General features: G+C 33.9%; 1 protein-coding gene across 1 annotated transcript; it reads left to right on the forward strand.

The window, feature by feature from the left end:
* The first annotated feature begins 5,957 nt into the window (after positions 1 to 5,957).
* Positions 5,958 to 10,372, forward strand: LOC121125171 (glutamate carboxypeptidase 2). Its single transcript, XM_040720305.2, has 2 exons — positions 5,958 to 6,951; positions 8,537 to 10,372. Exons 1-2 carry the CDS (start codon positions 6,521 to 6,523, stop codon positions 10,149 to 10,151), a joined length of 2,046 nt encoding a protein of 681 aa, XP_040576239.1. The 5' UTR covers positions 5,958 to 6,520; the 3' UTR covers positions 10,152 to 10,372.
* Positions 10,373 to 12,063: the final 1,691 nt, after the last annotated feature.

Raw genomic sequence — 12,063 nt, forward strand, 5'->3', positions numbered from 1 at the left:
TATTGCAATTTTTAATATATATTAATTTGATTTAATTCAAATTGTTTATTATTTACATAAAACAGTATTGAATGCAGTATGGATACAATTTAAGAAACTTACTTAATAGGAAAGACATATAGGCTTGAATTACTCCGATGTCGATCCTCAAGGACTTACATCAACAATTCACAAGCAAACCCTCTGACTTACACTCATTCTTTCTTGAGCACACGCGCTAGTGATTCCTTTAGGATCTTGCTTTAAGAATGAAAGAATAATAATAAAAGGTTTTGAAAATGAACAAAATCCCAAATTCAAGTTGCAACTAAATAAAAAAAAAGTATCGCACTCCTTCTAGCTTATATTTTATACAACTCCAAATATGTATCTCTTTAATGTATGTCACTCGTACAATATTAAAAGAACAAATTAAAATAAACTCTTTATAATATTTTGCACAGTTCTATGTATGTACATTGATGCTTATTCTGTGAGAAAGTACAGTGTGTGTAAGCGAATAGCCAAGTCCAATACCTCATGGAGGTTGCGGGTGCAGTGGTAGAAAGATCTTTAGATATGTAATTAATTATTTACATCTTCAACTTTCATTTCTTATAATGTCTACATTCTACCTCAACCATGGCCTCAATTCTGCTCCTGAAGGTACTGCAGACTCTCACAACATAGCCATCATGTATGACAGCCCATTGCTCATCAACAGCAGATTTAAGGGCGGAGAGAGACGACTGAGGGTTGACACAGACTCTACTTTCCACATAGTCCAAGATTCCATAATTTAAATGAGCATAGTTAGGAGATAATGGGTCCAAAAGTTGGATAGCCAATTAGTGACCTGTTTCCCCTATCAAATCTGCTGATTTTGGCCAATTCAGTAAGTAGCTAACGTTTCCTTTTCACATATCAGGGCATGCCAAGGTCCCCCACCACTCTATGCACTGTGACCTTTGAGAAATTCAACTCTTCTTCAAGTTTTTATTGTCCTTTATGGATTGTCGTCGATGGTGTCCCCCAATTGCTCCAAAAACTCTTCCTTCCTCACTTTTTTCTGCCCTCCACTCCCTGGCTTCCTCTCCAGACATTCCACATCTTTGAGCTTCGTCTACTCTCCATAAACAAGTGTCTCTCCGCAAGGGACAATCTCACAAATCGAGGCACTGATAATCCGGCGTGGAGCAATTCAATAATGTCCTATTGCTTCCATTTCAAACAGTTTTTGTTGTCCAATTTGATCAAAACAAATATCCTTTGGAAGTTAAAATTCGGATCTTTAAAATTTCTTTTCCAGAAACACTTTGAAACTTGACTTTTTTTAATCGAAAATAGGCATTAAACATCTTTCCACGATTTGCTGACGCACGCTGTAGATTTAAATGAAGTCAATTGTTTATACTTAACTATAAGTATGTATTATTGTAAATAAAAAATGAGGCCAGAATTAATTTATAGTAGTTAGATCATTTGACAAACAATGCATTAAGATATAATTAATTCAGAGTTGTAAGGGAGTCGAAATCATCCACTGTATCTAATTTTCAGTAGCTTTGAATTAGTTAGGATCATATTTAGAACAAATTAAGTCAACACCACGATTATTAGCTTCGTTGATTGTGTTGAGATTATTATCATATTATGAAATCATGAGCTTTCTGTCTCTTTTTTAAGGCAATTTACCTTGAGCTGACAGTCTTACACAATACAATTATGTAATAATATGTTCATTCAACTGTTTCAAAATGCAGTCGTAATTGAATTTTGAATAGAGGATAGCATTCTCTATCATGTGTCATTTGAATTTATTTATCAATATTTCCTGAAGGGTGTATGAAAACCAACTGTCTTAACCAAAGGGGGAAAAGCCAACTTCCGAAAGGCATGTAGACCTTTTGTTGTTATGAACCAAGAACTTTTCTACACGAAGGAGAATTATGACGAAAATTATGGAGAGAAAGTTGAAGTAAGTTACAACAACTTTTTTCACCGTAATACCGTTTCTTAATCAATCCCCCATGTCCCCAGGTTTTGTTACAAGTTCTCTTTAGAGCTGAACAGAAAGAGTAATTTGTTTTGTTTACGAAGGTATGGGAAACAGCATTGAAAGTCAAAATATGAGTGAACATCGGGGAGTAAAGGCTATGACGAATATTTTGAAGGAAAAAATTACTGGATTCTGATATTAAAGAATATTGCAAGGTCTGTTACATGTGCCAGAATGTTAATAATAAGCTGAGGCAAGAGACACCTCCATTACAGAACGTTCATGTTTCAAAAGCAGTAATGGAACAGATCGGAGTTGATTTAGCATCACAGGGCTTACTTTATACTGGTCATTGGTGTGAAAAGCTTTCCATTTAAACTAATTTGTCGTAACTCATGTGTGAAATTTCAAATTAATGGTCAAGGGCTTGTAAACTCTGTATCCACAGAGTTGCATCGACTCACAGGGATCCATCATCGACTAACAAATACTTAAAAGCCACAAGCTAACGGTCTGGTGGAGACAGAATGGGATGATTATGAATAAACTTCTTAAGGTTCTACAAGGAAAACCTAAAAGATGGTTGAGATATTTTGAGCTATTGCAATTTCCTCATCGTACAACTGTACATTGATCAACAAAGATTACGTCATTTTTTCTTTCATGTATCAGTCGATATTGCCTGTTACGTTTCCAAATATTTAGATGGTAGTGAAATAACTTGTAACGATTCCAATTTTATTTATGTAAACAATGAGGAAGAAATCAATATTTTGAATAAAATTGAAGAGACGAATGTGACGGAAATGATTATTAATATAAAGGAAAAAACATTTAATACAGAATACAATAATATCAAGCTTGCACAGGTAACTCAAAAACTAAATACGACCAACGACAAGGCCTGACTGTTTCTTCCTTTTCAAAGGGGTAGCAAGTTTTACTGAAATACATGTACAGAAAGGTCATTAAAGGTGGTAAGACAGCTTTACCTGTCAAGGGACCTTACTATATTTTAATGATTCATTACAAAAAAGATTGTACCCTGAAAATTAAAGCAAGAGAAATACTGAAGACAAAGGAAAACAGTTCTAACATAAAGCCATTCTTTGCTTCTCACAAAGGAGATGAAAAAAATTGAAAAGAAATATCTAAAGATGAAAAATCGAAAACAGGGTGCTTTGCAATTACAGCCCTGTCACTGCTTAGATGATTAAAAGACTGCTCAATTACACCTAACTGTTCAGAGCATTCCTCGCCCAAGAAAGAAAGGATGTTTACTCATCAAACCTGCAAAAATTGAAAGGATGAATGGTAATGATAATTATTGTTTCTTTCGGTACGTATTGTACATAAGTTCATTCAGGGATAGATGGGCCAATGAAAGCTGAACTTGTCTAGTCAATGTGAATTAAACCTTAAAAAAACATTGTATTATTTTTTACAAGAGTATAATTTTTACTGGGCGCAGTCATCGCATATCGATGTTAGACAGGTTATTATTTGCTAGGTGATGACAATAACAGAAGAAGTAAAGAATAATGCAGGGAACGTTGAATAACATCTTGGTAGAATACATAGGATTGTATTTCAAAACCATAATTTGCAAGAGAGTAGTCATTTATTCTAGGATGTGGACATTCTAAATAAACGAGAAGGGATGTAGTTATTTCATTAAGAAGGGAGTACTTATTTCGTAGGGGGAGTACAAATCACATATGGAATAAGTACTAGGAAAGTAGTTATTCCATATGAGATTTCTACGGAAGAATCCTTTTTTATGGGAGTATATATTCCGTACTAAACCGGGTGTTCCAAATGTTATACAAATGAAAATTTAAGAGGTTGCGTAGGAACTTATTATTCTTATTTTTTGGTAAACATCCAGTTCCAACCTTTTATGTGCAATAGTTTTAGAACTGAGGTAAGCTATTTACGTCAGATTTAAAATTTTAGATGAAAGACTAAAAAAGAAGGTTGTCGTGTCTAGTTACATCATTAAGATGCTCTCAGTTAGCTACCAGACGGTCTAGAGAGTCAGGAAACGGCTTGAAGCTGGAAACAAAATGGAAGACAAACCCACAAGTGGTCAACCAACCAAACTAACTCCAAAAGCTTCTCGAATACCCTTTGAAGCTCATTCAAGAATGAAAATTACTGAGCTGGCAAAGAAAAAGCCATTGTCAAGTCCACCGTCTCAAGAGTAGTAAAATTGCTAGTCCATAGGACTTTAGAAACGACGTTAAATTATTCAAGTCCACAAAAACAGTCGTCTCCAACGCTGTAAACACATACTGAATTATCTTAAACATCATGGAAAGACGGTAATTTTCTCTAGTGAAGAAAAATCACTTACTGTTGATCCTGTTATTAACAAGTAAAATGATGTATTTATAACACTTGATACATCCCGGGAAAACAGGATCCCCATAGAGAAACCCGTTTTCTGAACCTCCGTATCATCTGGTTGCTGACTGAGACCGTGTTCATGATGTTGCCGTTGTTGTGACCGCTGCGGACTAGAACTAAAATCCTCCTTTTTCCAATTAAAGAGTATTCAATTACCTAAGCCGCTGACCTATCTACTAAAACTATCTCACCCAAAAAGTTCGAACCGGTTGTTTTAAAAAACACCCACAAAACCTCTTACATTTTCATTTTAATAACATTCCAAGACTTTTTGAACTACTGGAACATAAAGTTTCGAAGATGTTGATATTGATAGAGCTCATTGCACTTAAAGATTTAGAAATTATTCGATATGAAGACAACATTTCAGCGTGTTTGAATCATTCTATTATTTTTATATCCATTATTTAAAAAAAAGTAAATGTATCTAAAGTCCGTAAATCCATTACGTTATTCTGAAACTGGATCATTGTTATTTTGTATAAAAACTAAATAAGCTAAATCCCTTCATTACCTTTATTGTATCTTGCAGCCTTTCATATAAAAAGAAACAGAAGCCAGACCCCAAATCAGTTGCTAGTTAGCCCATTCATCTTCACAACTATTGAATTATTATTCAATGACTATTGATATAGATTAACAAGAGATAGTTCTAATTCAACCCATGAATCCTCAGAACACTGATTTGGAGAAAAGAAGCATAAACATCGATAACTGACAACAAACCTTTATATTTTGTATTAGCGAGGTTATGCGGGACATACATACTTTTTTCACTAAAAATGGTCATAAAGTTAAGTTGTCACTTGTCGGTATCCACTCTACGTTATTATGAAACTTGTTAAGTGGCTGCAAGATTAATACTGACAATTGAACGTCATTGACATTTTAATTGTAATAGTACTTCTTTGATAATTTTTTAATAAAAAAACAATTGGTCAATTATAGTCAACACATTTAATCGATTTTGAATTTCAATGATTGGCCAACAACAAACAAAAATAATTTATATGAATACATTCGCACTTTGCAACAAACAACTCGACGTAGGGGATATATTGACAATTGTATTTTCTGGTAATTTTAGTTGTAGAGATAATTGTCTTATTACCATACCATTTTGAATTTGAATAATTTGTGGACAAATTATGGAAAATATGAATGGTTTAAAAACGCTCAAGCGTCGTCTTGATATCTCAGAATTCCTAAATCTTTAACCCCAATACACTTCGTCAATATCAACATCCCAAAAATAATAATTATACATTAGCCTAAACTAAGCCGAATATCAAGAAAAAGGCTATTTTCTATTTAAATGTTCATTGTGACTGCATTTTGAGAGTGGAAATTCTATTTGTAATTCATATTTATAATTGAATTTCCACTCTCAAAATGAATATTCATAGTCCGTGCGCTCAAAAGGTAATCTGTTTTCTTTGAATCTTTGAGTAGTATTTCTCATCATCATGTAGGTAGTACGCATAAAAAACGATGTAGCCCATTCTTCTTCACCTCCAAGGTCAAGGATTCATGAGGTAGCTACTAGCACTTTCTCCTTTATATTTGGGAATCCATTACGCAGCTCTGGCCAATCCAGAGATCTTCAACGGTGTCATTTCTTACATTATACATAGGCAGCATAGTAATTGATGCGGTCTAAAAATGAAAAAAAAATTAAATAAGTTTGTAAATTGAATCCATTCCAAGACTCTCCTTAGCCTGTATTCATTCCTCCACTCACACACGCCTTTAAAAACCCCTACGTTTGTAGTATTACGTACGTGTAGAATTGAATTAATACAGGTTCATTCTTAAATGAACGTAGATTTTAGTTGTTCAGTTATAGTATTAATAGCTATTACTTAGTTATTACTTCTAGTGCAAATGAGTAACTCTTTAAGTAAGGTGCAATCCACGCTTCCTTACGTGTAGTTTATTTATTTATTTTGTGTTCGCCATGTCATTCATCGATAAGTTTATTAACTCAAAATTGGGTCAAGGCATTGTCGTTGCTATTTTGTTCTTCATTGTGGGGCTGCTTATTGGGTTATTTGTAAAACCGGGACATGAAATAGAGATGAATAAGCTCACAGAAGATGGATTTCATAAAAAAAGGATGGGCTAATACCTGAAATGCTTGATAAAGTTAAGCCCGATAATATTCGACAATTCCTTCGAATGCTCACAAAAGAGCCACATTTAGCAGCTTTGGAGAGGGATAAAGAGCTCTTGACATGGATGGAGAAGACGTGGACCAAAGACTTTGAACTAGATAAAGTAGACAAAGTGACTTATGATGTGCTACTCTCATATCCTAATAGAACTAATCCTAATAAAATACGGATTCTGAATGAACAAGGTGAAGTAGTTTTCGAGTCTCGGCACATGGAAACTCCACTTCATGAGGATGATCAACATCCTAATTTCATCCATGCATTTAACGCATATGCTCCCGCAGGCGATGTTACTGGGGATTTAGTGTATGTGAACTATGGTCGAGTTGAGGATCTTCAGTATTTGGAAAAGATTGGGGTATCTATCGAAGGAAAAATTTGCATTTCGAGGTAATTTATAAAATGAGGTGTGCAATAACGTAGTACTTTAACTTAGGTATGGGCCTCACAGGTTAATGAAGATTATCTGTATATTCCCATTACTTATAATTAGTGATATGTCACTCCTTATTTAATCGGTCCAGTCCAGTCATTGGGGACCGGTTCTTCGGACTGTCAGAACTAGAACTGATTTTTAAAAAAAAATACAGTTGAGTGACTTCATCAAGGCCCAAACTTTATAAGTTCATAGGGCTGATGGACCGGACCGAGACTGAACAGGACGGGACTGCAGTCTTCTAAGAACTGACACAACACTACTTATCATTGCTACCTGTTGTTTTTTATTGAAGTAACCAAAGGGTTTTAAAAAAGTTATATAGGTACTTTATATTATTCCTTACACCTATTAGATTGTATCGTTTGGGATCCCGGAATACTTTTTTCTAAGTGTTCTCGGGATTTTTACCCTACTTTAAATTCCAGATTTAATTGTTTTATAATAAAAGTTTCATTTAATTATACAAGCCAAGCAAAAACTTAAAAATTTTGTTCTTCAAATCTAGTAGTACTTGACCTTTTCTGTAGGTTTGAGTCAACTTTTGTTACCTGGGCAATCTTGATGGAATGTCGATTTTTTGTGGAGCAACCGAAAAGGTAGAACTATGCCTCATGGCCCTATGGACCCTTCCCAATTGTCAGTATCGTTTGTCGTTGAGTCTTTAGGTCAATTTTTGGTGGAATATTGAACAAAGGAAACGTAGAACTAAGAATTCATACTCTACAAAATCAAGAAAAAACGATACAGACAGTAGGGAAGAGTTCATAGTGCTACTTTTTGCCCGTTGCTTCACCAAAAAATTGACTCAGGTCGTAGACACTGTAATGAGTTTGAAAATGACTATTTTATTGCAATAAGATATCAATAATCTTAAACTTTACAATTTAGTCTCTTTAAGGAGGATTTATTTTCTTTAACAGTAAAGTATTTTCAGATTTTGAATTACGGGGAATAGTATTTGCAGGAATGTGTACTCTAAAAATAGTTGACCCATTAATATATTATGTAAAAAACCACATTGAAACCAGTTTTCATTTAAAGGTATAAGTATAATAATTAATAGAGTTATGAGGATTAATTGAATCAAACCAAAAACAAATAACTACGATCTATAATTAACATAAAAGTTGGTTTATTCAACCTTCTACTTTTATTTTCTAACTCCGAGAAAATGCAATTAAAGGTTAACAAATCGCCTTATTTGAAGGAATTTTTATGAAGAAGAATAACTGGACGAGTTTATTTGAAGTTCAAATAACTATGATTTTATATACTAAAGAGTATATGGTACTAAATGGTTCCGTTTAACTGCAATATTGGTTTGTTTCTACCTACTTCATTTTGGAAAAAATAAATAAATAATATATAAAAACTACATTTTTACCGATTTATATTTGGATATATTTCTCTGCTTTTTTACGGAATATAATTAATTATCACCGAATTTTAAAAAATTTAGCACTTTACTGGGAGGAATTTTTGCCTCAAAAAAAAAAAAAATCAATAGTTAATGTTTTATTTTTTTAATTTTTGCAGATATGGCAAAATATATCGTGGTAATCGACTCAAAAACTGTCAGGACAAAGGAGCCAAGGGTGTCATCATGTTTTCTGATCCTGCAGATGTAGCAGTACAAGGAACTAAGCCAGAAAATGTGTATCCAAACTCTATATTCCTTCCTGGAACTGGAATACAAAGAGGATCAACATATATTGGAAGTGGCGACCCATTTAGTCCTGGTTGGCCATCAGTCCCTCACAGTTACAGATTGAAAGAATCTGAAGGACTACCAAAAATTCCTTCCCAGCCTATTGGATATGATGATGCCAAGAAATTATTGGAAATCATGGGAGGCCAGGACCCTCCAGAAGAATGGAAGGGCAAAGTTGAAGGAGTGTCTTATAAGTTGGGCGATGCCAAAAAAACTGGGTATGAAGGACATAAAGTCCGACTTACGGTCAATAATTTCTTAAGAACTGTACCTGACACAAATTTAATTGGATATATTAAGGGTGAGGTGGAGCCTGATCGTTATGTTATTTTAAGTAATCATAGAGATGCTTGGGGCTACGGTTCTGTTGACCCTTCATCTGGAACTGCACAAATGATGGAAGTAGTTCGAAATCTAGGTGCTCTTAAAAAGAAGGGGTGGCGTCCACGCCGAACCATTATATTTTGTTCATGGGGATCTGAAGAATACGGATTAATTGGATCAACAGAGTTTGTTACTGATAAAATTCACAAGCTCAAAGATCGTGCTGTTGGATTAGTGAACACAGATGTTTGTGTTTCCGGACCAATAGCAAAGCCTGGAGCAAGTCCCGGAATACATGGGCTCGTTTTAGATGCTCTTAAAGCCGCTTCAGATCCAACAGGTTCTGAATCAAATTACTATGACTTTTGGACGAAATGGTGGAACTCGGATAAGGAACGTCATGAAGTACCCAAAGTTAAACTATTAACTTCAGGTTCGGACCATGATGGATTTGCATTTTCAGCCGGTGTTCCATCAGTGGATCTGAAATTCAAGGATGATACCAAAAAATATAAAGGAGTGGGGCAGTACCCTATGTATCATACAGGCTATGAAACATTTTATTTGATGAATAACATCATCGATCCGGACTTTCATATCCACCGCACTTGTGCACAAACATCAATTCATCTCCTCCTTCGATTTGCTGATTCAGCTGTGGTTCCCTATGACCTCGACGAAATACCTGTAGAAATGGAGAAGGGATTTAAGGAAATCATGCAGAGTAATGTGACCAATGATATATTAATCCCTGCTGGAGTCACTTTTAAATACGTGAGAGCGGCCATCAATGATTTTAAAATAAGATGCCATGAATTTATGAGTAACATTGAGACTCGAAGTTCGAGTCCTTATGACCTTAGAGCTCTGAATGATCAACTCATGTATTTCCAGAAAGTATTTTTAAAGGAGCAGGACGTGATTTTTGCACCAGCAACATTTAATAAGTACGGATCTTCCGTATTCCCAGTCCTCAGGGATTATTATCATGAAATTGATAAGCTTACAGAGGAAGAGCTCAAGAATAGAGTAGAGGAAATCAAAAGACATTTATCAGATTTAATGATATATATTCAAATGGCTTCTAGTTATTTGGGGCCCATCGATGTTTTATAAAATTAATTGTTGTATTAATTGTTTTTATAATAGCTTTTTATATTCATGGACTTTGTTTATCATTCAGAGAGTTACATTATTTAAACTTTGATTTTATAGTTTATACAGTTATGTATAGAACGGGTACTTTAGGTATCTATATATTATATATCTTTTTTATTGTTTGATGAATTTTATAATTAAATATTATGAAAAGTGTTCAAATAGATTACATATTTTTACGTCGTAATTTGTGTTTTATTGTTTCTCGGTTTGGTCATTGCACACATCCTCACCTTTGTTGTATTTTGCAACCTTTTCTCCTAAAATAAACAATTAAAAATGCCTAAAATCAGTTATTAATTTGCTAAGTAATTTTCCCCAACTTTATTATTATTTAATGATTACTGCATGATTTTGCATTTTCTCTTCATAAAAATTAAGAGGTAAAAAGTTTTCAATTTCAAAAATCAACACTACGTATGAAAAACTAGGTTTGTTCCATATATGGGGCAACGTGAAAAAAACGGCATAAAAAAGGAAGAAGATTCCTTAATTATACAACAAGGCTGTAAATGATTCACAGCTTAGCTGAAGCTAATTAGAATCAAACCTGATGAGGGAAAAGGAATGAGTAAAAGAAAAAGTTTATAACACAATATATTGTAAAATTAAATGTTAGAAACTCATTTGGTAAAAACCAAACCTTTAAGACAAGTGGTATACAGGTTTTTTCTAAAATTAATCAGGCATGAGCCAAATATAAAATCAACAAGGTCGTATGACAGTCTGCAGCTAAAAAATGGAGCATGCTCATAAGAATTTTGACGGCGACACGTTAAATGTGATAGGCACATGTTATTTTTATTTAATTCTATTATCATTCAGGGAGGTGTATTATTTTGTCACAAGAGGGCACACTCTATGTAGCATTGTTTGCTCATGCATTATTGACTACGAGAATACTTTTTTCCACAAGGGTACAAAAGTGTGTCATGAATTATTTGATCAGTAACTTCTATGAAATCCCTCTTCTTTTAAATAAATTATGAAGGTGAATTCTTGGAACTCAGCGTTTCCTCGCAAATACAAAAATATACAGTCCAGCACCGAATTTTGTATCTTTTCAGTCTTGTAATTTTTTCTAGACGGATTTTCGATCCAGACGATGAATTGATATTTTTGAGTCTCACTTTATGGCACGTTTTTATTCGTTCTTACTCTATGGAAAGATTTATTTTCAGTCTCTCATACAGTATGAGAAACTGAATTTCTTCTTCTTTTTTTCTAGATGAACAGTCATTGATGTTTTTGTTATATTTGAAAAGATCTTGAATATATTTTTTCTAAACAAAAACGGTATAGGCGGACTTTTTTCTTGTACTGAATTAATTTGGTCCAACAAAAAAAACTAAACGGTCTCAGACTGGTATAGGATTTCCAGACCAAAACGCAACACTACAATCTTTTTAGTCACGTACATAGAAAATTGCATACGTCACGACGAAAAATGATAAAACAACGTATCTGTTGTTTCAAGAAAAGAGAAAACAGTTTTCGTAACGTTGTTTTTAGCTTTAGGTACTAAGTGATCCTACAGTGTGTCTCAACCTTTCAATCACAAAAACAAAAAGGACATACTAAATCAGTTATTAGTAGCCAACTGTTACTCCTATCCTTTTCTTTCAATGTACCGTTTTAAATGCGTCAATTCTCCGGTACCCCCATAGTTACCAGTATAATAAACCACGCTAATAGGTAGACATGTTGTAGTTATTTGTTTTTGCTTTGATTCAATGAATTCCCTCTTACCTTTATTATACTTAAATTCTATTAAATGAAAACTTGTTTTCTATCAATAAGGCTTCATTGTGGTTTTTAAATAATATATTAATGGGTCGAATATTTTTAGAAAACGTCATTTTGCATACAT

The sequence above is a fragment of the Lepeophtheirus salmonis genome, unplaced genomic scaffold, assembly GCF_016086655.4.
Source record: "Lepeophtheirus salmonis unplaced genomic scaffold, UVic_Lsal_1.4 unplaced_contig_8998_pilon, whole genome shotgun sequence".
Lineage (NCBI taxonomy): Eukaryota > Metazoa > Arthropoda > Copepoda > Siphonostomatoida > Caligidae > Lepeophtheirus > Lepeophtheirus salmonis.